This window comes from Rhipicephalus sanguineus, chromosome 10 (genome assembly GCF_013339695.2).
Source record: "Rhipicephalus sanguineus isolate Rsan-2018 chromosome 10, BIME_Rsan_1.4, whole genome shotgun sequence".
Classification (NCBI taxonomy): domain Eukaryota; kingdom Metazoa; phylum Arthropoda; class Arachnida; order Ixodida; family Ixodidae; genus Rhipicephalus; species Rhipicephalus sanguineus.
In genome coordinates, this window is record NC_051185.1 from 128,899,406 (window position 1) to 128,927,095 (window position 27,690).

General features: G+C 48.4%; 1 protein-coding gene across 1 annotated transcript in view; it reads left to right on the plus strand.

Annotated features, from left to right (window-relative positions):
• The window catches only part of LOC119406732 (EGF domain-specific O-linked N-acetylglucosamine transferase), a 346,078-nt gene that overhangs the window by 256,336 nt on the left and 62,052 nt on the right, over nucleotides 1–27,690 (plus strand). The window contains exons 12-13 of the mRNA XM_049420193.1: nucleotides 8,412–8,495; nucleotides 8,848–8,916. Coding sequence (XP_049276150.1) covers nucleotides 8,412–8,495; nucleotides 8,848–8,916 — 153 coding nt within the window. The remainder of the gene's footprint in view (nucleotides 1–8,411; nucleotides 8,496–8,847; nucleotides 8,917–27,690) is intronic.

Below are 27,690 nucleotides of genomic sequence, written 5' to 3' on the forward strand. Positions count from 1 at the left end.
TTTTTCCAGTTGAAATTCTCCAGTACCAGCTCTTCCTCGGTTGCTCTCTCCGCCACACCTTTACTCACCGGGGAAATCCCCTGGACGCTCTTTTTAAATGAATTGGCTGTTACCTTTCGGATGTAACCTACCGCTTCGTACCCTTCCCATTTATTTCCTCCTTCATCTGCAATATGTTGTTGCGTTGTGACAGACTTCCTACCTAGCGCCTTTTTGTGGCTCCAAAATATCCTAGGTGCGGCCTCCTTTTTTTCGTGAATCTCTGTCACCCAGCGTTCACTTTCACCTTTAATTTTTGCCTACTTCTTCCTCGACTCTTGTGGCTATATTTATTATTTGTTTGTCATTAAAATACGAGATGCCAGACTTTGATTCTGTGCTCTCATTTCCAGTTTTATATCCCATTTGTAATGTTATTCGTTTATGATCACTACCCAAGCTTTTAATCCCTTCTTCGTCTATTCTCATTTATCTCAGTTTATGATAAATTCCTTGAGGCATGAGACAATAATCAATACTTGACTGTTTGTTTCCGACTACCCACGTGATCTGGCCGTCACATTTAGGCCCCGTGTTAACTATCTCCAGACTATGTTGCTCGCAGAGTTCTAGTAATAACTTCCCATTGGTGTCTGAATATCCGTCAAGGTCGTGTATGTGGGCATTCATGTCCCCTAGAAGGATGATTTCGGCCCCATTACCAAATTACTTAAATATCATCACTCATGCACTCCACTATCTCCTGATTCTTTTCTCTGCATTTATTTCCCGTCCGCAAGTAGGCAACCCCTAGCCATGTTTTCCTTCCACCTGCTGTGCCCGAAACCCAGAGGTGCTCTGAACACGTCTGTTTCATTGTAACTAGGGGTGTGCGAATAGTCGAAAGTTTCGAATATTCGTCGAATATTACATTCGGAATATTCGTATTCGATTCGAAAATCGTGTATTCGAAAAGTTTCGAATATTCGATAACTTCGAATATTCGAAAAATTCGAATATGCGATTCAATTATCGTGCATAAAATAACTCGTCTTCCACATTTCTGCTGCGTTCGTATAGCTAAAAACGTTGCCGAGAGGAGCGATAAACATCGTAAGTACACGGAGGCACGATATCTGCCTGCGACGAGCGCCCCAATACGTATGATTTATTGCTGGTGCATCTCCGACGTGCAGCGATCATGTAACCGTACATTTTATATAATATGCGGCCTTAACGTGCCGCACTACCACTCGTTCACTATGCGGGACCACTTCTGAAGAAAGACAGTGACCCATGTGACTGGTGGCGCACTGTATGCACCTTCAGATACCCCAGTCTGGCAAAGCTTTGCCCCATGTACCTCCCTGTACCAGCCACTTCTGTTCCAAGCGAGCGCGCCTCTTCAGTGGCAAGGAGGGGGGGGTTGTCTCTGGTGGAAGGGAGCGCCTGCTGCGTGATCATGTGGAGCAACTCATATTCCTCCATGATAACATCTAGTCATTACTTTCATTGTGCGTGATATTTGCTTGCGTTGTGATGTGCATTGTGCTAGCCTGGAGATTGTGTTCTGGAGATATAAATGTATATTATGTTGCCAGTCAGGCTGTTAATGTTTCTTTTTTCTCAAATAGATACATGTTAAATAAAATAGTGTTACTGTGGAGGCATTTTTTCTTTGATATTCGATATTCGAAGGTGGATATTCGTATTCGATTCGTGTTCGAAAAATTTGATATTCGCACACCCCTAATTGTAACCCATTTGGCGCCGTGGTGAATTAGCATTCCTGCACCCCCACCTTTCCTTTCTGATATGATCCTGTTGCACCCTTCCCAAACATAATTTTCAATATGTGGAGGCTCTTCCAAGTCTCTAAGGTGTGTTTCTGTAACCACATAAACGCCTATCTGTTCTTTGTTTAACTGCTCCTCAATCTCTAACCATTTGGCCTTTTTTCGGCCACCCTGCATGTTTATGTAACTAATTGCAACACGCGCCTTATCCCTTTTTCTTTTACCTTTTTTCTGGTTTTTCGCAATACTACCTGTCAAATAGTCCTGGTTGTTTTCCCTGTTACTAGCTACCCCGGACTCCGAAGGGCCCGCGTACCCCCCTAAAAAGCTACTGCGCGTCCTTCCAGTCGCCAGCCCACCTCATGACCAAGCCTCTTATCGAAGTGAATTCTGTCTCTTTGGAAACCGCCCCACCTGTGCACCTCCCTGTTTATATCCACTACCTCGAAACCCTTCTCTCGACTAATTCGCCATATCTCTTTGTTTGCGTCGACAACCGCTCTTTGCAAGTTGATATTGCGCACTGGTACTTCCGGTATTGTGCATACTACAATTTGCACCTGGGGGGCACTGTGTGCATGTCATCGACCCCTTTCACCAAGGTCGTCGCTAGTCCTGGCGATTCTTCATTCAACATGTCATTTAGCCCTGCCGCAATTACCACGAGGTTACGTCTGTGAGCTTTAGCTGCGAGTTTCTCACTCGCTTGCCTCATGACTGTCACCAGCGTATGTCCTGGGAATTACCCCATCGAGACTCTCTTATCTCCTTTCACCCTTTCTTTGATTGCCTCAGCGCATCGGACTAAATTTGAGTCACCGGCAATAATGACCTGATCAGACATTCCTTCTGTATCCTGCATCTGGCTGCTGTCTGGGTGACTAGCGTGAGTCACGGCTGCGGCTTTGTCCCCTCCCTCCCTCAAAACTACTTCTCGGAAGCTGGGCCCTGTGACCACTGCACCTGAATTTGTCATGCCTGATGTTCCCTTCGCCTCTCCCCCACCGGGGGTCGTCGCCCTAATGCTTCCACCGTCAACTGCGTCTTCTTTGTTCCCTTTGACGACCTTCGATAGGCCCTCCTCGGCTGACCTGAGCCTTTCTCCCCCCATGGCCTTCGTCTTCTCGCTCTGTCGCCAACGCATGACGAGATTCTCTTCATGAGCCCACTCTGGACAGCCATCATGTTTTCCATTTTCTCCTCGAATTCGCATTGTCTACACTTGGCGTCAGCTTCTTCCGCCTTCTCGTCCGCACAAACTTCCAACCTACCCCGCACCCTGAACACTTTGCGGTCTTTTTGACCATAAATTGCATGCAGGTTCACTGCATGCGCTCCATTGCCGCCGGCTCTCCCTCGCCCCACTACCCCTATCTAGTACACTCTACTTTCGCTTCGTGTTAGCGTGTGACGGCTTGTTGTCGGAATAGTGCCACTTCCACATGCACCAATGGTGTTTCTCCGCCGCCTACTGCTTCGTGCGCACCGACTGATAAACTGTTGCTATAAGCGCTACAGAAAGGCAACATTGTTGACGGGCGAATGCCGTGCCTTAGTGGAGCGAGACACAGGCCAGCGGGACGTGGAACGCCTCCGCGCGTTCGCAGCTCAATCTACGAACCTCTGCCTCTCGTGCTGAGGTAGTGTGGTCGTCATTAGCGTAAATCGCGGGGGGGGGGTTCTGATCCCCCTTGTAATCATGCAGCCGTGTCACGCCGGGCTAGCTAGTGACGAGGCGGAGGCTGCGCCGGTTTGTGCGCAGTGTGTCACTACATCACGCCCCCGCGGAGTGCAGAGCCCTCAGGGTCTCTGGAAATCTGGGAGGCGTACCAGACGTCCAGAGCGTGTCCTTTAAGGAGCGGGCTGTGACGTCGGCGGCTGTGCATAAAAGCCTGTGGATGGAGTGGCGCTGCCCGGTTCGTTCGCAGCGATGTATGAGGGCTTGAGCCGGTCAATCGAGACGCGGACATCGTAGATTGAAGTTTTTGTCGTCGCGATCGACGACCAGGTAGGGTCCGCTGTAGGGTGGCTGGAGAGGCCTGCGGACGGTATCGTCGCGGAGGAAAGCGTGCGTGCACGATGCTAGCTCCTTGAACAGGAAAGGTGTAGGCTTGCTGTGGTGGGCTGCAGGTGACGGGCGTAAGGCGGCGATTTTGCGTCGGAGCCGGGCGACGAAGTCGGTAGGATCTGACGTCGTAGTGCTGGATGGCAGTGCAGCGAGAACTTCACCTGGGAGACGGAGTGGTTCCCCGTAGGCGAGCTCTGCTGGTGTACCGTGGATGTCGGGCTTGAAGGTGGCGCGAGGACCGAGGATGACGGCTGGGGTGGCCTCGAGTCAGGTTGAGTCCGGGTGGAACATAATGGATGCTTTGAACTGTCGATGGAAACGCTCGATCATTCCGTTGGCGCAGGGGTGGTAACTGGTCGTCCTCAAGCGTTCAAAACCGATGGTCAGCCCGAGGAGCCTGAAAAGGTGCGGCTCTAACTGTCGTCCTTGGTCGGTGGTTACGCGGCAGGGGGTGCCGAAACGTGCAATCCAGCCGGTGAAGAAGGCCGAGGCGACGTCTTCCGCGGTGATTCCCTCGAGGGGCCATGCCTCGGGCGATCGAGTGTACCAGTCGATGGCGGTGAACCAGTAGCGATAGGGTCCAGCCGGGGGAAAGGGTCTTATGATGTCGAGGTGGACGTGCTCAAACCGACCGGAGGGTTGACGGAATGTTCCGAGTGGTGACGTGACGTGCCAGGGCCTGCTTCCTCCTGTCGGCCTGCTTCGTCCAGGTGCGCGTTGGCATTGAATGCAGGAGCGCGCCCAGGTGCGACAATGCCGCTGCATGGAGGGCCAAACATAGTGGTCAGCCGCGAGGCGTGTAGAGGCGCGTATGCCGGGATGGCTGAGGTTGTGGAGCTGGTTCAAAAGACCACGGTGATGGGACAGGGGCACTTAGGGCCTGCTTCGTCCTGTCGGCATGTCGCAACAGATTGTGGTTGTAGACCCTGGAATGGGGACTTGTTGCAGCTGTAGTGAGGACCTGCCCTTGAGAAGTTCCTGCAGTTCGGCGTCCGTAGTCTGAGCTTCGGCGTGGACGTCCGCTGTAATCTGCACCGAGCTGGTGGCTGCTACGCGTGAAAGCGCGTCGGCTACCACGTTGTCTTTCCCGCTGACATGTTGGATGTCGGTGGTGAACTGTGCAATGAACGAGAGTTGGTTCTGCTGTACAGGAGAGAGTTTGTCGCGACGTTGAGAGAAGGCGTAGGTAAGAGGCTTGTGGTCGGTATAGATGGTACAGTTCTGTGCTTCGGAATATGGCGAAAGTGTTGCACTGCTTCGTATATCGCCAGAAGTTCTCTGTAGTAGGCTGGCAAATTTGTCGGGGCGATGGTCGTAGTTTCGTCAGTGGAGCTGGCGGTTGAAGGGGTCGTTTTCCCAGCTGCGAGTTTCTTGGAGAAGAACGCCAAGGGATGCCAGGTGTTGTCAAAGTGACAAGAGTTTTGTAATCTACCGTGCTCCGCTCTCTTGTGGAAAGCAATACGTCGACCATACAAGCAGGTGCGTCAATGAGCGATTGAGAGAGCTTACAAATCAAATAGACTGGCGCCTGATGGGTTTCTAGCACTCCACGTTCATGCATGCGGCTGTCGACCATTATTTCAGAACACCGTCATTGTTGGCCAACATAAAGAAGAGATCACCCGTCTTGTACTTGAGGCTGAGCTTATCGATGCGCTTGGTGAGTTCTGTGTGAGCAAGCCTTCGATAACATTGTCACCTAAGGAGTTGGGTTTTTTGCGCAAGCGTTGATTTCCAGTTTTATCCTGTCATGATATTGCTAAGGTAAAGTGATTTTTTGTGCATCATCTGTGTCATCCCACGTGTTAAGCGGTATGCCTGATTTTGATGGTATATAAGCGGTCTGGATCTTCAAAATAAACATATTCACAAGTGTTGAAGATTCGGCGAGTTGGTTCGTCGTACTTGAACTGGTATAGCGCATTACGGGGAAGACGAAACGGCCGAGCAGACCTGTTGTGTCCGGCTGTCCTCTTGTGTCGGTCTGCTCGGCCGTTTCTTCTTCCCCGTAATGCGCTATACCAGGTCAAATAAACATGTTTTTCCTAGTAGCGCTTTGTGGTGTTAACGGTGAAAGCGTAATCAGAGAACTAGGGGTGATAGCCAGAAGAGCGTCGCATTTTGGACGCACAACTTGGTCGCTACCCCGCGGCATGTTAAAATGTGATTGAACACCACGGCCGGACTAGAGGGAAACGCAAAGCGCGTCGTGCCGCCCCGGTAGCCCGGCCGCGATTTTATCAGGGGCGAGCGCGTGAGCGGGGAACGCGGTGTTACAGCCAGGTGAGGCAGCGCGCGTCGCAAAGCTATGAGCGAGGCCGACGCTTTTACGACGCTTGGCTAAGGTCGCCACCTCGCGGTGTGTTAAGGAATTGACAAAATTCAACTTCTATTGAAAACACGCCGAATGGCAGGGACGTGTAACGCTTTGCAGGTGCTAATCGCTGAGGTCACAGTAATGACGAATTACTTTACCTTAGCGCTCCCAGAGGGCAACACCACCCCGCCGACTGGGAGAGTGGTAGATATAAAAGGCGCGTTTGTAAGGATTTAGAGTCTGTGACCGTGGCGCAGTGGATTGCGTGCCCGGCATCTATCGTTGCGGACCGAGCGGTCATGGTTTCGATGCCCGTTGACGGAACTTTTTTCTTTTGTGTATATTTTTTCGACGTCATTTCCATGACGGAAACACGTCACTGAAGTCTTGGTGGACACCGGTATAAAACACTTTCGTGTTAAAAGAACAATTGTGGAGCCATTCCACTCTCTGAGGTGGATGACCATCGAGGCTGTCTATTAGCACGGCGGAGAGGTGACACGGTGGAGGCCAGTTTGGTATGTAAGGTAAGGCTGGTAACGTTCAATTCGCAATAATAATGCGAAAGCCTTAGATGCATCATCAAACGCAAAAATTGACCGTCGGCGTTGGAGGCGTCAACGCGAGTGATATAAGAAATCATCACTTGATGACGTCATCATGACGTCGTATATGCCAAAACGTGTGACGTCATCATGACTTCATACACCGTGACGTCACATGATGACTGCATCACATGACAACGTCGCTTTGCTCTGCGTCCGTGATCGGTGCGCCGATCGTGGAGGCAGTGCAAAACCAGGTGAGGTGCAGAAAGCTTGCAATGCCTCCGATCCTGGCGGCGGTGCAAAACCACGTGCAGAAATATTGCAGAGGCGAAAAAGAAGATGGCTTTCACCTTCGAGTAGTCTGAGGCGAATGCATAAGGGAGTGCTTTTGTGTGCGTGTGTGTGTGCGTGTTTTGTGCACTGTTCCCTAGAGGGCACTAGGGGGTTTGCGGCGCACAAACGGAACGACCTAGCCGTATTCAGCTTCGCTGTAAAAGGAAAACGGTTCTCGCGTCCTGTTGCGCCCAGCAATACAATCGACCGCGAAGAAAAAGAATCTGGATTTCGCCTTGGAGTCGTCTTAGGGGAATGCATTAGTGACAGTGTGACTCTAGTATTGAGGCACTGTTGTACGTCGCGGCGTTTTTCTACCACGTCTGCTGATAACCACATAGATGTATTTAGAGTGTTATTTTGTGAAGTACAATTTTATTGATCCGGTATTCTGTTTGTTTTTGCTAGTCTTGAAAATTATCGCTGAAGAGATTATTCCAAACACTCAACTGCATGACGCCCTTATTTTTGCATTGTCGAGTGAAATATGGAGGGCTCCTGAGATAAGTTTCTCCATGAGATTTGCAATCAATCGAGATATTTCTAGGTCTTGATCAGTCCCACAATAATTATAATTATTCAGGTGCTTCAATGTGTGTGCAACTTGCTTCTCCAGTGTACTCCAGGATGTGCAATTAGCTGCTCCAGAGTGCTCCCAGATGCGAAAGTACCTGCTCCAAAGTGTTCCAAGATACAAATTTTTGCTGCTCCAGAGTGCTCCAAAATAAAAATTATGCTGCTTCAAAAATTGCTCGAAATCAAAAGTCCTCGGTAGCATCACTGATAATGGAGCCAGCACGATGGCAACATTTGACAGGAACTTGCCGTAATAATTGCCAAGGCCTAAGAGCTTGCACATTCGTCGCCTCTTTGTTGCTTCCAGAGCTCCTAAGAAAAATCGAGATAATAAAACAAGAAATTTTTTGAACAGATCATTTTTGTACTGCAAGTCTGTGACTTTGCCGAGATGTGTGCTGAACTGACTGCCTACTCATGTCGCATCAAATACAATGTTCACTTGTTGTTAAGTAGCCTATCTTTTGACAGTAGTGAATTGTTACATACCAAAAATCTAGTGATGTTGACATTAGACGACATCCAGGTAGAAAAAATATCGCTGATGAAAAAAAAAAGAAAACACAGGTGCCTATTCAGAGGTAGGTTAACTTACGCGTTCGGATTAAATTTGCATACTGCTGTTTTTCCAAAAATGGCAAGGTTCATGGCAAGTAATAAAAAAGTGGTTATTGAATTTTGCTGGAGGCTATGTTTCGAACCTGTATGCTGTTTCAAACACCCACTGTATGCTAGAGGCCTGACAAATTCTGTTGCTAGGAATGTTTCAGTTGTGTATACGTGTTCTCCTTCAGGTTCCTGGCTGCCATTCAAGTGGGCTTTTCAAAGCCTTCAATCGCCATGTTTTGCGCAGGCTCAATGTTAAAGTGCTTTCACCGGTAAGTTGCCCTCATGCAATTGTAGGGGTGAACACCAAAGTCTAGTTGTCCCTGCTGTTAGGCTAGCGTTTGTTCGCAATGTTACGTAAGGTTATGTTTGTTAATAATGATATAGACTTAGCACCAAAAGTATGGCCACAGAAGAAAGGGCACCCATCCTGTTTATGTGTCCCCTCTGAGGTCTTCTTTGGCACTGATGGTGTTAGTGAAAACTACAATGCTGTGCGCATATATGTAGTCTTCTTTGGGGTGTTTCAAAGGGAGTCTTTTTGTGGATGCTTCAAAACTGCATTAATGTCTCTACTATGATGAATCTATTAATATAGTATTATTAATATTTTCTTCTTTCCAGAAAGGTGATGTACGTGTTACACTGCTGTCTAGAGAAACTAAGCACCGTCAAATTCTAAATGAAGACGAGGTATGTGAAATGCGTGTTTCCTCTACGTGGGCATTTTATTATTAGCAGGAAGGGGTGCATGAGCTAGGCAGTTGTGGTAAAATTGTGTGCATTTTTTTGTGACTCACCAAGTGGACATGCAATATTGTGCCGTTGCATCAGCTGTCACATTGAACTTAGTGCCACCATGAACCGTCACCATGATTTTAGAACCTTGCTTGGCCGAACTGGTTGCAGCAGTGACTGCTACACTCGTTGTCATTCATTCTAATAAGTTTAACGCTGACGGCCGTCTTTGTCACGCTCTCCAACAGAGACAGACAAAAATTCTGGCAGACCCCACGCATTGTGGGAATCATGCGAAGCAGTCTGCGGCATTTGCCACTGTAGACCTGTACGCCTGTCCTAAAATCGCTGGCGGCGGCGCGCCGGTGTTTCCACCTCTGGCGGCGGCTCGTGAACCGCGCGGGGTTCATTGGATCGGCGGCGGCGTGGCGCATGGGGAGGGGCGGAGGAAGGGGTACATTCGAGAGTTGGTGGGGACAGAAATTTGTCCCTCGAATTTCGAAAAAAAAATCTGTTTCAACAAAAAAGCGAAAGTCTGAATGTGATAGCAACATATCGTGATGTTATAAGAACTATGGCTAACAGCTAACTTTTCGATCTGATCTCGCGTAACCCTAAATAGCGCTGGTGTATTGGAATACGGCCGCTCCCGGGAAAGAAGCGGTGTTCGTGCGGTTTGTCGTATCAGTGGTCACCAACGTTACTAGATTAGCTTCAGTTTGCAAGCTCCGCCCGAGCCGCGCGCGCGAATGTGTCCCCTTTCCGTCTCCTCTCGCGGGGTGGCGCTGCCACCTCTCTCGGCCCTAAAACCGCGTTCGCTTGCCTCCGCGGCTGTCTGCGGCCGCCTGATCCGAACGCGTTCCAGTGCGTTTCGTTTGCAACACGTGAATTTGTATTTGCTCCGCGATAAGATTGAAGTACAGACCTCAGGGATGGCGAATAAATTACCTTAACTACACATCTGCGGTAATGCGAAGAGTAATGCGTGGGTATGGACTGACGTGCTATTCAGCTATAATCGCGCTAGACGTTCACTTAAACTGCTCAACACAAAAATAGCCAATCTAGTTTATTATTTCGGTGTCTCTTAGTGAAGTTGTTAATTTGACGACATAGTTTAAGGCCAGCGATGTCGTTTCCCATCTTTGCGTAAGTTACGAGACTCCGCGTTCATTTCGCGTATTCGTTGCTTGCTCGGCAGTCTGGACGAATGAATGAAAGAGAGCTTGTGTGTCGATTCAACAAGTAATTTATTACTCTGTAAAAGTACAAAAAATTTGATGCGCCCACTTGGCCATGGATAACGCATTTATCTACAGCAAACGGGCCATTTTATTTGCCACGGCGGCTTTCTCGCTATTCTCAAGGCGGTGATTCACATTCCTAGCGTAGAATTGCATCCTGGTAACTATAATAAAATTGAGCACCTGACATGTAAAGGCAGCCTCATGCTCTACGCATCCAAGACGATCGATGTTCTCCATCTCCAGCTCACCAAGCACCTCCCAAAAGATGTCTGATGTGACTTGATCCCCGCTCAAAGAATGTGAAACTGCGCGGTTCACAATTTCCACGAAGTGCAGCATTTTTCTCGAAGGATATTTCAAACATCCTTCCTTGAAGCTTCTGTAAATAGTGAGGTAAGCATCTTTGCCTACAACTGGCTCAGTGGAGCTTATGTCTCCTATGCACGAAGAGCAGGTGGTGGTCTTTGTGAATTTATGAACCACATATCCTGACAAATAGTACAGGATGCTCTCGTCTACTTCTCCTTTGAAATCAGCGTGGTCTTCGTGCTGGTGGGAGTCCCCTGGCCCTGTGGTTAAGTCACGCATCCTAGCCTCAATCAGATCACGCAACTTGGCCTTTATCAAGCTACTGTCTTCTTTCGTCCGTCTCAGAGTATCCTGAACACCAACGAGCACAGCACTTGGTGCGCCTTCCACGCTCCCGCGCAGAGCTGTTTTGATCGGTGTATACAAACTCAGAAGTCGGAATATTTGTGTGAAGTTGACGACTGTTTGATGTGATTCATCGCCCCCAAATGAGCGCACTAATCCGAAGTGACGCTGAAAAAAGTAAAAGAAATCTGTCAGCTCTATTGAACTTGAATAAACACAGCTTTTGCACTCACCTCTAGAGCATCTTGGTTAAGCTTGGCTGTCAAAATAATAATAATAATAATAATAATAATAATAAGTTTATTTGCCATCTTTGTGAAATACAGATGGGGGGATTGTAGAAAAAAAGCTGTCCCCGGACAGCTTGACTAGCCTACAACCCTTTGTATTTGGCAGTAAGGCAATATCACTCATAAACACACATGCATATGTACATACACTCTTACATAATTATACAAACACGAAGTCACACACACGCGCATATATAGAGGGGCATAGTAGTGCTTTAACATATTTCAACTCACACTTTCATCTTAATAGGCAACGAAATCAAAGATGTCTAAACATTGCAACGTGAATCTATGTAGAAACCTCATACATCCTTTTAAGTTCTTTGAAGGAGGCCGTAAAAAGATCAAACTGTATTGATTTACAGCTGTTTAATAGTGTAGGTATTGTATATTGAAGCATTTGTTTTCCGTAGTTTGAACGTGGTGTTGGCACTAACCATTCCTCTAAGTGTCTGGTACTGTAACTTGGAGCTTTTCTTTGAAGTTGGGCAAGATTACCTAGGTTGTTTATGTTCCGATAATTATCTTGTTTGTATATGTGACTCAAACGATATTTGTACAAATTATGTGCAGGGATCACGCCCGAATTGTTAAAGAAAGTTATTGTCGATGCTGTGTAGGAAGCGTTGTACGCGTGGCGGAGATATTTTTTTTGTAACAGGAAAATACGTTCTAGATTGGTGTGCGTTGTGGTACCCCATACTATTTGACAGTAGTTTAAATGAGATTGAAAAAGTGAATTATATAGTAAAAGTTTAATACATGTGGGAAGAATGTAGCGTAAACGGCCTACTACACCAGTGATTTTGCTAGCTTTATTTAGGACGTAATTAACATGATTATCCCATGACATGTTGGCTGAGAAGATAACACCCAGACATTTGAAGTTCTCGGTAATTTCAATACTTCGGGAATGTAACATAATGTCTTGATGTGGGGGCAACCGCTTGTTCTTTGGCCTGAATATGACTGCTTTTGTCTTGTTTATATTTTCATTAAGTTTAATGCAGACCACTCCTCTAGACTTTTCATTGTATTGTTACATTGTTCTATTAGATCATGAATATCATAACCAGTGAAGAAAATACTCGTGTCATCCGCGTAAACAATAAACTTTGCCTCAGGGTTAATATTGATGATATCGTTCAAATAAATATTAAAAAGTAGAGGTCCCAAAATACTTCCCTGTGGTACTCCACATTGGACAGATCTTGCCTTGCCTATAGTGAGCATCCTGGCCAAACAAGTATTCAATGATGTCAAGCGTTGACAGCAAAGTTACCCGCATAGCATCTGTGGTCGTCTGTGATGCACAAAGCTTCAGGCCACTGCAGACAGCATTTCTCTCGGTCGTATTAAGGAGAGCCAAAAAATCTTTGATGGCCTAAAGAAGAATGGCATAAAGAGGGATATGAGCAAAAGTTTTAGCAGAAATTTGAACAGATTTAACACGAGCAGAAGACATGATAAAGCAAATATAACGACCTGATTTATCACCTGTATTTCTTCCGAGCCAGGCCTGATTCCTTGGGACGGCAACTTGACATTCAAGGCATCAAAAAGGTCACTGATGATTTTGGTGAATGCTTCTGTTCCTTCGCTGTGTTCGAAGCCCGGCACTTTTGCTTCTCGGTACACTTTGATTCCAATTGATGTAGAACGGCTGAAGAGCTGTCAAAGAAACGCTTGGCATATCAGTTCTGTGGAACTCCGCAAGCTGGAGAAGCGTCTCATTTGAGTTGCAGCTTCGTTTTACTCATAGGTGGACAATCCCGTATAAAATAAACCTCATAGACAGCATCGTAGTTTTATTAAAGTTTGCCCTGGTCTACTGAAGCTGCGATTCTCAGAAACTGGGAAAAAAATACTTTTTTATTGTTTTGTGCTGCTGTTGGATGAATGAAAAATTTTCTTTTTCATAAAGAAACATTTATCTGTCCAAATTTGCAAGCAAATATCATGCATTGACTATTAGGCGAACTATACCTGCGTAGCAAGACAGACGCTCATTTTACGGAGATTGTCAGGAGCCACATGAGCTCTTGTCAGCTTGGGCACCACTCGCAGTTGCTTGTTCTCTGTTTCATAAAGAGTAACGTAATGTTGAAAATTGATTTGATGATCACCCGCCTGAATGAGAGAGAACATGTCGTTAAAGGTTTGTTCATTTGTAGTGCGCCATTTGCTCTTACCATTCCGTAGGTGTGTTTCTTAGGTGATTTCGGATACACTTGATGACATGTGGGATATCACAGATGAAATAGATGTTCTGCGATGGTTCCAAGGGGTGCTCGATGAAGTGACATGCAGAATGAAATTTTCCAGATATTCCGAGCTGGCTCCACATGGAGCGGTTATTGCCAGCTCCGTCACTTATGACAGCCAGCACAGAAGCACCGTGGTTATGGAGTTGTATGACAGCACTGATTACAAGCTCAGACAGGACTTTTCCTGGTGCAGCTCCTTTGGTGGCAAATGTAGCAATAGGTTGTACCCAGTCTTCAAAAAGCGGGACAAACATGAGTACTAGCCCATGATCCGCGAGCTGATCCATGCCTGTCGCTTGCTCATCACCATAGTCCACAAATCCATCCAATTTGTAGGAGGCTTTGTTGAATGCTATAGCCTGCTTTAGTTTTATCTCATCAACGAGGAGCACACCACAGCGCCTCAGATGGCTCTTGTCATTTAGGTGCTCCTCGATGCACCTCAGTGCTACTCGGTTGTAGCCATATTTACGTGGTATTCCACTGATTATATGACGCAATCGTGCTTCAGTTGGAAGTGGCAGCAACTGCATATCAGATATTAAACTGTATGCCTTCGAACTGGAGATTTGAAGGAGGAGACACGTCATCAGCTACTCTTGGTCATAGCGCCTTCCAAGCTTTGATTTTGCTTTTGCTGCCATGAAGGCAGTTTTGAACACAAGTTGCTGCTTTTTCGGAAGTACTTGAAGAACTTCATTAATCTTTGAATCCAACAGTGTGCGGAGCTGCTTCTTCATGAGGAGGATATCCTGCCTTGCCTTTTCTCGTTTCAAAGTAGCACGAATAGCCTTGCGCCGTAGCGTTTTCATCTGAGTGCTCTTCTGCCTAGGTTTCCTGTGATTTTGCCTATTCGTGCGCTGCGAAAACAGCTTGCCTAGCAGCTTGCGTTCATGACACGGGGAATTTAAGGACAGAGTTGCGCACGTGTTTCGTCGCCATGTGTTGCCATCCTGAGTAGCCACTGAGCTTTTCGATATAGACGGGTACGATTTCGCAGGGCAGCCTTCACGGAATTTCAATTTCTCTACATACCCAAGTAAACACTTAAATTCTTCAAGCGTCTCCACGTCAACATTTTCATTTTTGGCGTACACTACGGACGGCACAAGTCGCCCATTGGTACTCACAGAAACAGTAAGTGTCCTAGACACTACAACAGCCTTATCAACCCTAGGCACAGCATTTTCCATTTTCAGCTTGTACACAACAACACTGGCGTCAATGACTTCAAGAGACCAGCCTTCAATTTTCTGGTTTGTTTTTGCCAAATCCACGAGCTCGCTGTAGAGCGACGCGACAGCTTCACACACAGGGGAGTTACTTCCATCATCACACGGGCTTGTAACATCACCATCACCTTGCCTTTTGCGCACCTTAACGGGAGGTGCCCTCCGCACAGCTGTTTGCTTACGTTTCCTCGCGGGTTTCGACAGGTATGAAGGGCAGTTCGGGAACAAACGGGGAACAGCGTCGTCCTTGAGCGCCCAATTGTCGCGCGGAATGATAACAACGTCCCCGTTTATAATGTGCACGACCTCCTTCACTAAGTCACTGTCCTCGAAATGGAGATCGCACGCAACGCAAGAACCATGCAACGCAAGAACTTGTGAGCTGCTTGTCCAGACGTGGAATCGCACGCTGCCACACTTGAAGACGTCAGGAATCTCTAGGCGTCCGGAAGAAGTGCCGCTTCTCGGCAGATCTTTGAGAATCGTAACCGCTTTTGCAGCCGGTTACGAAACAACGCGGCATGTCGATTGGTCACGATACAACGCCACTTAAAAAGTCAGACGACTCGAGCATGATGAACAAAGCACACCACCACAAAACCAACAACAACGGTTCGCGCAACGTGATTCGCGAGCCGGGAAGCCGGGCCGAGCTAGAGTCACTGGAAAAATTTCAGAGTATCGCATCTGTTTTCCGCGCGCCGCCACCGACGCGATATGCTTACTCGCATCACGTGACCTCTCGCCGCCATATCCCTTCCAAGCGCTTTGGGTGCGGGTGCATTGAACGCAGAGCGGGGCCGGATATTTAACAGTACCACGGTCCCCAGAAGTACTTCGTTGCTTTTTTAAACGCGTCATGCAGACAGGGGCGTAAGCAGACATTTTTTTCGGGGAGGGGGGCACGGGCCTGGTGTGCCACCCCCTGGCTACGCCACTGCATGCAGATGCCAGAAGAGAGTAGCTCACCATCAATCGAACGTTACGGTGAGCTGAATCTCGTTTGCCGTGTGGGAAAAATTAATGTCAAAGAGCGCCGTTCTACGTGGCTGCATAGCTGGCCTGAACGAATTCGCCCCCCTCGAATAACACTCCTTCCTGCAGTGAACTACACTAACTTTGCTGGAAAAGGTCTTATGCGACAGGATACTTCACCTTATCGGTTCGCTATGGTCAGCGATGTTGAAAACTACATACCTTTCTATTTCCTCGGCTGTTTATATCTCGATCTGTTGAACAGATTACGCATGCTATCCGAGTTATAAGCATGTCACGCACGAGAGCGAAATCGAAGATTTATTAAAATAATAACTGTTTACTGTTATACCTTGAAGGCAATGGTGGCATGATCTTTGGCATTGCACAAAACAGAAGCGTGGAACTCTGTTGATAAACTTGGTATAAGGCAATGTTATCAAGCGTATTTTTAAGTTTGTTGCGAAAAAATGCTGCTAATGCTGCATTGCACCGAGCGTACCCTTAAAATACTGTATAGTTGGTGAGAAATGGTCACAGCAAAAAAAAAAAAAAGAAAAACAGATCCCACGCATTGAGGGAGTCGATTTTATGCGAGCCCTAGCTCTATATGTATACATACTGTGTTGCAGTAGCATGCGCTTTAAAAATTCCGGGATGTGCTATTGCTGATCAAAAGTTCATAAAGCACCGTGCCGAGGAAGTTTTAGTAAGAGTGCATTATGAAAAAAAAAAATGTGCAGCAGTGCAGAAACCGAACCCGAGCTGTTTACGCGCTGGCAACGCCAAAAAAAGAACTGTTTGTCGGAACACAGCAAAATATTTGCAAATTCATTGCAACGTTGGGAATATTAAGGAGACAAGAAATAGGAAATGAAACAATTAAGTCGTGATGTCAATCATTTTTGATGGCCTATTTTCTACGTATCGTAAGATAAGATGCACCTTACCTACCGCACGCCGATTCGCCCGTGCGTTCGGCTGCTGGCGTTCCGAATCAAGACGTCGGGCACAACTTTCACTTACCGTACACACACAACTTCTATTACACATATCAACCAGTTGAACAGCAAGCACGGTGCGCAAGCAAGCTATGCGTCAGCGATCAGTCGAAGGACGCAATGTTGAATGTTCTTGATGTTGTTCGATAACGTTCTCGAGTGCAGTGAACCTGAACACCGACTGCAAAGCTAGCGCAAACAGTCAAGATTCACCAAATGTCGAAGTAAATGGCATCTCGCACGATGTCACTGCGCTAATGCAACTATGTTTACAGATCCGGACCTTGCGAACACGCCTAGGCGTGACACGAAAAGAGACCGATGAAGCCATGGAGAGAGTTCGCGAGCACATGGCAACATTCGCCGTACGTTTCATTAGTTACACCGCTAACCGCGCAGTCGATCCATACCTGTCGATGACTCGAAATCACTTCTAATATCCTCTTGAAGAAACACACACACATAATGCCGTTCTGCCGAGCGTAACACAGCACTGAGGCTAAAAGATCGGTCACTTCTCAACACACGCTAGCAACGCGCCGGACGGTCTGGAAGGGACATGGCCGCCGCCACCCAATGTTGCCCGCGTGCAGCCTACCTTTGCGGTACTCTGATTTTCCAGTGACTCTAGGCCGAGCGTGTGACTAGCGCCACCATGCGGCAGGAGACGGAAAGGGGACACGCGCCGCCGCGCAGCTTTCAAACTGAAGCTAATCTAGTAACGTTGGTGGTCACAGCAAGAAGCGGCGAGATCACAGCGCGTAGAAGAGTATAGGAGCCGTTTGCTGATGTCTGCCGAGATAGCGCGCGCGCTAGCACTCCTGACCGCACCCTTATAGAGAATGTTCGCACTTGCTATTCGAGCCACGCAGCCCCCCCCCCTCCACCGGTGTCCCTTCATGTTCCTTCGCCCAGCGAAAGACGGGCGCGGCGTTTCCTTTCTGGTTGAGAAGCAATCGACGGCACGCCGGCTAATGTTATCGCGTGCGCCTTCCATGCGACGGAGATGGCCAGCTTGTTTCATCTCTGCTTCAGCCGTGTTCCTCGCCACCGATCGCCAGTAGAGCATACGATGCGCGGAGCGATGCTATCGATTTGGACTTTGTACGGAACATGACTGCGACGATGAAAATCTGCCCAGAGTGTCATATAGTTGCTATCCCAATAAGAAAAAATAGTAAAACCGTGGTTGCGAGCTCGCCATTTTTCTGGAGAGCTGCATTGTCTCCGCTGTAAAGGATTCGTCCGTTAGAAGAATCAAATAATTCGGTGCCTTTTCTATTCATTTCGTTCTCGCCTTCACTACCCTTCTTACAGGCGATATCTCCTCGCCACTTATTTATTTTTAAAGTACGCGTGCAATATCAGCACTAAGTGTTGAGCCTATCAGGATTTCGCGCTTGTCGGCTACACCCTGTTATCTCCGCTGCGCAGTCGGAAACGCACAAAATGGAGGTGGCGATTTGGGCTTGTTGGTATGGTTGCATGATAACTGGTGGTAGCGCAGGCTAAGACACGGACAAAAGAAGGCACATTCGAGACACCACAGCGCTGTGGTGTCTCTAATGTGCCTTCCTTTGTCCGTGTCTTAGCCTGCGCTACCATCAATTATCATGCACAAAATGGAGCGAAATTAGGTGATCGCGCATGATGGTCGTGCGAGACAATGAAGAACAGGTGGGCTACTGCATGGCAAGCAAGGTGGCAGGCAATTCACAAGTGATATTTCTCGAATATGGACCAGTTGAGATTATGCACCCCAATGATGCCATGTGAATCACCATTCTGACGTCACTAAGTGCGCCAAAAAGAGAAACGCCAAGAGAGAATAGCGCGCTCGTTTTTTAACAGTGATGGTGTTCTAGCTCGGCGTAAAGTGTATGACCGTGCCCGAAAACTATCATAATCATGAACGGGTATGTGCCACAGTATTTGGGCAATTCCCGCTATGCCGTGGCCTGTAATAACCCTGATGTTTGAGATAATGATTATAGAGAGAGAAATAAAGAAGTAGAGGAACAAGCAGAGACGCGAAAAAAATATAAAGAAAAAGATTCTTCACGAGGCCGGATTCCAACCCGCATACCCTCGTTCCGAAGGCGAGCGCCCTACCACTCGGCTATTGATGCGCGCTAGCAGAGCATGGCGTAGCCTTGTATAGTATAGTGTATCAGGGGGGTGGGAAAGGAGAGGAGCGGGTGCGTGAGGAGTAGAGATGTGATGGCGAGGAGGGAAAGACGGAGGGGAGAGAGTAACAGAACGAATGAGAGAGAAATAGAGCGATAGGCATGCAGAACGAAAAATAGAGACAGAGAGAACATTGAAAGAACTAGAGAGAGAAAAAAGATAGAAAGAAAGGGGAAGCAAGCGTCACGTCGCCTAGTGACCAGATACCACACCACCTCACCAAGCCGCGCACGCGCAGTAGCTAAGCCAAGCCTACCGTCGAAGACATCGCGCGCAAGCTCCGGTCTATAGTACATGGCCTCGCTGCGCCCGATCGTGTCCAGAGAGTCATGGGGCGTCCGAAGAAAGCGCGTACTCCCTTGGAGGAAGCCGCGCATCTCGAAGTTAGCCTTGTCGGTCGACGGGGAGTACGAGCGGCAACGGGCCCGTGCTTCGCTCTGCCAAGCTTTGGGAGACATAGTGCAAACTACCCCTTTTTTTAACATGAAAGTGTTTTATGCCGGAGTCCACCAAGACTTTCATGATGTATTTCCGTCACGGAAGTTCGTCAGCAAAATGAACGGCATCAGATGTCAAAGCAAAAAAAAACTAAGGAAATGTTCCGCTGTCAGGAGTCGAACCCATGACCTTTCGGTCCGCGACAATGACAGGCGGGCGTTTAGCCCACTGAGCTACCGCCAAGCTTTTTTTTTCTTTATTACTTACTTTTGCACCTCATACAATAATATTACAGTGCATAAACAGTACATACAGAGGTAAAGACCGGAATGGTTACATAGTGACTAGAATTCCTTTATACGGATAAGTGGCTCAAAATGTTCGAGCCACTCTGGAATTGGGTCTTTAGTTTTACACTCTTCAATAAACTTCGTGATCATTTGGCGGAAATATTCACGAATGGGCAGTGTATTGATGTCGGCATGGCGGACTGCCATGTACTTTTTCCAAATACTGTGAAGGCCGAGCAACATAACAGTATCATAAGGTGCTCCATCGTCTTCTTCATTAACTGGTAAGAACCTGATCCCGTAGGCATCAATCGGTAAATCTTTTTTTTATAGTTCTCTGCAGAATGTCCCAGAAGAACACCCCTTCCCAACAATCCAGAAAGACATGTTCGATGGTTTCAGGTTTACAACAGAGAAAACAGTGCGTTCCCCACGGTACAAACAGTCCCCTTTCATGCATCCACGTTTTAACTTCAAGAGTCCCTGTATGGAGCTTAAAGAAAAATGATTTTGAACTAGATGGGACAGCCATTTTTTTTACTCGGGCCAGTACATTTTCGCCACGTCCAGCAGGGTACAAACTCCTGTAAAGTGGTACCGGTAAAACAATGTCGAGAAGGTCTCTATACAACCTGCATAACGAAGGCTACATGAACGCGCCTTTTATCTTTCACACTTTCCTCTCACAGTGCTCTTGCATGGATGGATGGATGGATGGATGGATGGATGGATGGATGGATGGATGGATGGATGGATGGATGCTATGAGTCCCCTTTATAACGGGGTGGTGACATGTGTGCCACCAGGATCGCAAAAAAAAAAAAAAACTTCGTTGCCTCCGCAATTAGCTACGGCAACGCGCCGTTGCTGCGACCGCTCATTCGGCGTGTTTCCAATAGGAGAAGTGTAATTTCATCAACGCTTTAACACACCGCGAAGTGGCGGCTTTAGCCTAAGCTTCGTTCATAGCATCCATCCATACCGAAAAATAGCTCTCCGACGCTCGTCTGGCTGTCGCTACGCGTTCTCGGCTCGCCCTGTGAGAATTAACGGCTAGGCTAAAGGGAAGACACAACGCTCGTCGCCTTTTTTTTTTTCGCGTTTCACGACGCTTTGAAGGAGTGCATATCGAGTATCAGTGTTTACTATGAGCTTGTTGATGTTGTCCTTGCGCGGGATTCACCATATCCGCGTCCAGGTATATATTGACAACTTCAGCTACCGCAACGGTTAAATTATGATAACGGGCGTTAGTCGTCGCTACGGAGATGTGCCACTAGGCGTCAACGTGCGTGCTGGTGTGCCTCAGGACAAAGGCCACAATGTCGCCGACATTCCAACAAAGAAAGATACTGGAAAACGGAGTTGGCCCAGCCGGCCCCAACAACTGACGCCAGTCGTTGTTCTTCCACGCTACCCAGCGACTGAGAGCAACATACCTGAAGGGGATGGAGGGTACAAACAATGGCGCTCTCAACACCTGCGAGCAAGAAAAGGGGCAACACCTGCGCTGAGGCAGACCGTCCAGCAAAGCGGAAGACTGGCCAGCAAATCGGCAGACCGGCAACACCTGCACTGCGGCAGACCGGCCAGCGCCTGCCTGGAGAGGACACGTCACAATGGACTGTGTGGAAATGGGTTTTGCACGAAGCTTACCCTACGAAGCGACCGCAAAAACGCGCGACGTTCTCCACTGCCGCTGCGAACAAAGACGCTACCGCCGGGTTCGTCGACTCTCCGTCACGGCGCAGAAAAGGCACTTGAGGCAGGTTGTCAACAAACACGGGTTATTAACCCAAGATGCAGCACAGTACGACAGTCACGGGCTTGCAGGCCGTAAAGGGAACTCCGCAAGACCGATCGAGTACGCTTGCCAGCGGCGCTACGACTATCACGCAAAGGGCAGCAGTCGAGCACACTAACGAGAAGCCGCCTGCCAGAGCAGCGCGTTAACCTCTCGTGCAGGCCTGAGAGCGTCTGACGCGGGCAAGCCCGCACGCCAGACAGAAGCGAGCTCAAGGGGGAAGGGGGTTGTCACTGGCGGCCAATGAGGACAGGCGTTGGCAGTGACGTAAGCTAGCTTGGTGGCGTGAGTATTGGTCAGGCATGTTCGGACGCGTAGCTCATGCGGGCAAGACCAACGCATGGCTCGCACCGAGCAAAAAAAATCACAGCATATCCACGGAGTGAATGATGATGAGTGGGCGAAGCTGCGGAGGTTCATCAGTAAACCGTGAATCTTCCGTGAATTCTGCCCAGTACATCATCACCGACGTGAGATCGGGCGCGTTTATACTAAAGGTTCGATGAGAGTTATGACGACTTGCAGCTCACTTTAATTTTACATGTACGCTGTGAATTTTCATTGTTTAGAAAACCATTGCTTTAGAAAACATCTGGCGTCTTTCGTTGGTTTATTTCATCAGTCAACGGCGTTTTGAACAAAATTTTTATTGTTTAATCACGCACAGGAGAAATTTCACCAGGCACTACCTTGGAGGTAAACAATGGCTGCTAATGGGAATGAGAGACAGAAGAAGTCGGCTTTTAGCTAACACTTACACTTCTACTTCTACTAACGTTTCCTACTGGAACATGCCAATGGCTGCTCGTGGGGAGTGAGAGACAGAAGAATTCGGCTTTTAGTTAACGCGCACGCTGCGAATTTTTTATTGTTCAACAACGCACAGGAGAAATCTCCCACCGGCACCACCTTGGAGGTCAAGATCTGGTACTAGCGTTACGACTGGTACCGCACTACGAGGGACGAACGGGTGCCGCTGTAAGGAGCTTCGCCCCTAAAGCAGAAAGAAGTTGCAGAGTATCTTTATACCCTTGTTACACGGGCACGCTAACCTCAGTTCCCTTAAACCGCAGTTACATCCAGTTAGACGGAAAGCCTAACCGCAGTTATCCCACTAACGGTGGTTGCTCCGAACTGAGGTTGACCACCTCAGTTAAGGAAGCTAAGTAACAAAATGGCGGCACCCAAGTCGGTGGTCGAAGGCAGCGTGGCTCAACTGGAGGCTGGAACGTCTTCCCGAAAGCAAGTAAACTTGCCTTTCTCAAGAACAGAAGCGCCGAGACGCGAAACAGTCCGTCAAAACAAATCACGTACCAAACACGGCGATCAAACGTATCAACCAACGGATTGTCTTTGCTTTCTTTGCTTTACTAGCGTTACGACTGGTTACGCACTACGAGGGACGAACGAGTGCCGCTTTAAGGAGCTTCGCCCCTAAAAAGCCTGGCGGCGTAGCCACGGTAGGCATGTCGCCGATTAACGGCGGTTCCTGGCGCTCGAGCCGCGCGCGGCCAGCACACGCACTAGCTGGGGAACGAGGCGCCAAAGAGGAGGACGCGCTCGATTCCCACAACTGCTACCCAATTTAAGGCCGTGCCGGTCCGTTGTTAGGGGAGTCGCCTCAGCCGACTTGGTCGTGCTGGCAGGCCTGTTCACTGAGATCAGCATTAAGTAAATATTGTACATAAAGTATTTTAATCCATCATCATGTCATCATGAATGCTCAGGGCACGACACCCACTCGTGGTCCCCACGGCTACGCTACCCGAATCGCAACAACGGTGACAGCGATGGGATACCACGGCCCGTATCCTCATCTGGGCAGACGCCGTCCGTTAAATTGCGTCCCTCGTTACATCGAAGCTCAGCGTCGTTCCATAAAAACCGAACTTATTTTCACAATGACTGAGCCTACTCGGGAACTGGAGGCTGGCGAAGCCAATGATGCCAACGTTGAGGATGTGGAGGAGGGCAAGAAGAAGAAAGGAGCTCGGCTGACGGCAGAGATGATGGAAGACCCTAAGGTGCTAGCAGCGCTACAGTCAAAACTCGGCGTTAGGGTTGGTTCAAGTTCTGGCTACATTGAAAGCCTCCCAGCCTGCGTGAAGAGGCGCATCAAGGCCCTCAAGAAGTTGCACGTCGAGTGTGCCAAGGTGGAGGCCCAGTTCTACATGAAGGTCTATGCGTTGGAATGCATGTAGCACAAGTTGTACCAGCCCTTCTACGAAAAGGGGCACCAAATTACGATGGGCAAGGTAGAACTAATAGACGAAGAATGCGATTCTAAAAAGACAGGGCGTGCAAACAGGGACACAAGAAAGAAGTCAGGACACCACTTGTCCGTGTTTGCACGCCCTGTCTTTTTAGAATGAATACTTACCAACTAGCTCAGCTCTCTGTTATGCGAAGAATGCGACTTCCAGACAGACTCTGACAAGGAGGAAGATGAGATTACGAAAGGCGTGAAGAAGGCAGACATCAACGAAAAGGGAGACGAGAAGAAAGAAGAGCCAGTGAGTGGCATCCCAGAGTTCTGGCTAACAACACTGAAAAACTTGGACCTCGTTGTTGAAATGATTCAGGAGCATGACTTTCTTGTCTTCGTCGTTTTTTGCGCAACTATTACACCCTTATGAATCGATACCAACTAGCTCGCCTTTCCGTTTTGCTTCACTTTAGATATTCGTCTTGTCGAATTATTCGAAACTTCAAATACTAGCTCTTCGTAAGTCGAATCGAATTATTCGATTAGGTATTATTCGATTCGAATTCGAAACTCGAACATTCGCACACCCCTCGTTATTTGATTTCAGCGAAGGGGATTGAGATCTTTGTGTAGGTTGAGTAGTTGTGGGCATATTGAACGTTTACCAGGCTTGGAACAGCGCCAGGGGGGAGCACGGGATGGGAGGGGGGTGGCGGGGGGGGGGGCGCTGCCTCTCTCTCCAAATATTTCTCTGCCTCCTCGTCCCCAAGAGCAAACGTCAAAACACAACGCATAGGTTCCCAGCCTTCCTGCCCCCGCGAAAGAACCTGGTTGCCGTGGGTGCCCCCCCCCCCCTTTCAGTAGAAAATTCTGGTACCAGGTACTTTTACTGCACTGCCACCTAAGGGGTAGCTTATGGTCCGATCTAATGTCGAAACTCACGTTAGAGCAGAGACATCATTTTTATCAGAAGTGCACGCCATGATTCAATAATTTCCTTTACATAAGTACCACTCGCTGGTGTATGCTTCGGTGGTCGAGAAACACGACTATATATAGCTTGCCGAGTCATATGAGTGTATACATATTACATTGTTACAAAAGCAGATAGCCAACACTGCAAGCACGAATGATGTTGCCCTAACATTACACCTGCACAGATGCCTAGGTCCGATTCCGGCTCAAGCTGAGTTTTTTATTCTTTACGGTCATGGGGATTTCTCGCTCACCAACAACGCCGCTGAGGCCGGCAACGAATTTTCTGTAGAGCTGTGCGAATAGCAAAATTTTGGATGCGAAGTGAATTCGAAAAATAAATTTTGAGTGCGAATGGAATCGAATAATTTTTTAATATTTCTCGAATATTTTTCGAATACTTTGAAGCGAAAAACAGAAAAAGTTGCAGAGGATCCTTATACTCTTGTTACACGGGCACGCTAACCTCAGTTCCCTTAAACCGCAGTTACATCCAGTTAGACGGAAAGCCTAACCGCAGTTATCCCACTAACCGTGGTTGCTCCGAACTGAGGTTGACCACCTCCGTTAAGGAAGCTAACTAAGAAAATGGCTGCACCCAAGTCGGTGGTCGAAGGCAGCGTGGCTCAACTGGAGGCTGGAACGTCTTCCCGAAAGCAACTAAACTTGCCTTTCTCAAGAACAGAAACGCCGAGACGCGAAACAGTCCGTCAAAACAAATCACGTACCAAACACGGCGATCAAACGTATCAACCAACGGATTGTCTTTGCTTTCGCACCGACCGTAAGTTGACTTCGCCCATAGTTGCGAGACTAGCCCTTATTTAAGCGAAACGTTGTCAAAACACATGATGGAATACGCTCGGGGACTGCAGATGAAGGAGAAAGGATTTATTTTAACTGAAATGCATTGCATTTGTCAGTATGTTTTATAAAAAACAGCTAAACGTTTATATTTAAATCACAAAACTTAGTATCACGTGACCTGCTTCAACGACCCAAACTAAGGACAACTTTTCGCGTGTAACATGTGCCAACCGCAGTTGGCGCTAACTATAGTTTATTCCGGTTAACTGAGGTCCGTCGTAACTGAGGTTAGCCTGCCCGTGTAACTAGGGTATTATGCATATTCCTGCGTAATAGGAACATGCAAGCATTGCTTTTGTTTATGTTAATGAAGCACTGGAAAGGTGCTGCTAAGTCGCGTTCGGTAGATGTCTTCTGGCGAATCAGAAAATGCAGAGGCCGACTTGCGTTCTTTTAACACGAAAGTGTTTTATACCGGGGTCCACCAAGACTTCAGTGACGTATTTCCGTCACGGAAATGACGTCGAAAAAATTTATACGATCAGATGGCAAAGAAAAAAATTACACCATTTCCCGCTAAAGGGGACCATGAGGCGATGCGAAGCCGGAGCACTTGCACGATCGCGTTCCGTTGGCGTTCTTTGGGCATGCTACCGACCTCGCGTCGTGGAGCGCTACGCGCGTCTTGTCTTCCCTCTAGCCTGGCCGTTAAATCTCACAGCGCGTGCGGGGAACGCGGTCGGCAGGCGTGCGAGAGGGGGGCAGCGTAGGAGAGGAGACAGGGGGAGGGGACGCGCATGCGCTGGTGCTCATCGCGGCGTTGCGCAGGAGAGGATCTCGGCATGTCTAGCCCGCGTTTCAGAGGAAGAGTGGAAAGGGAGAGGGAAGAGGGGAAGTGGAGAGGGGGAGGGAAAGTGGAGAGGTGGAAGGGGAGGGGAGAGGGAAAGTGGTGTGGGTATGCGCCTGCGCAGTAAGGGTGGTCACGCCGCACACCACCACCACCGGATTGAACTCCGCCATAAGATACTTCGCATCTAAAAGGTTCCGTCAACGGGCCTCGAACCCACGACCGCTCTGTCCGCAACAACAGATGCCGGGCACGCTATCCACTGCGCCACGGTCACAGACTCTAGAGCCTTTACAAACGCGCCTTTTATATCTACCACTCTCCCGGTAGACTAAAACCCCTATACTTCGTAAAAGTACCGCCATCTGCTCTCCCCTCCGCCGCCTCCTCTCCTGCGCGCTCTCGCGCGCGACGGCGGCGCCCCCTCGAACGCGCCACGCGGACGCGCGAAGCTTTCAGGCCGGTTGCGCGCTGGCGCTGCCACTTCAGCCACAGCTTTTCTAGTCCAGCCGTGGTCGCGTGCCATGTCTCGCATACGGCTGTATGTAATGACTCTATTATTTCTGCGTTCATTCTCTCAGTTGGTGTAGGTGTGCGCACCATCTAATTCCCTTACAGCGCGCCAGGACAGCTGCTGCAAGCAATGTACAATTTGTAGCAAATTGCATGTCGTTTACGGTTCTTTTCGGAGCGCAGCGTTTCCCCGTGTATTTATTGCATCGGCAAGAAATATTTACATGGCAGCTGTGATGTCAAGCCACGCCATTTGGGAAGGAATAGTTCCCGTGCGTATAAACTATCTCTATCATATATAACTGCAGCAATGCCTGTAATTCCCATGAAGGTGCTCGATCAAAATTTCATGACATTTCACATATGTTACTTCTCCTCGGCCTGCCCGCCGCGGTGATGTAACGGTTTCGGCGCTCGCCTGCTGACCCGAAGGTCGCGTGTTCGGTCCCGGCCGCGGCGGTCGCAATTCGATAGAGGTGAAATGCTAGAGGCCCGCGTACTGTGCGAAATTTTAAATTTATTGCTTTGATCTACTGCGCGTCAAACAGGCATCTGCTGCAACTACCGCAGCGTGTTGAAACTTATGCGCTAAATCTGTGACGCGATAATTCATGATGACACGCCGGCCGATGAGCCGCGGTCCGCTGAACTAAAGCCCCGCTCATATTCCGAATTTGCAAAAAGTTCTGACTGTCACACAGAAGTGGTTCGCCAAATTAGACAATATGATGGAGGAGCTGCACGCAAATGCACTGCTTTCGATAAATCCTGCGCGCTAGGTTCTTTTTTTTTTTTTTTTGCTATCGCACTTTCATTCCGACTCTCGCTCCGTCTTCGCCCTTCCATCCGCACATCACAGTGAAAGGTTAGTAGAATATGTGGAACACAACCTAGTGTTCTAGTGCACGACATTCGTTCTTTCAGAGTTATTAATATGTGGGGTTTTACGTGCCAAAACCGTGATATGATCAGGAGGCACGCCGTAGTGGAGGCCTC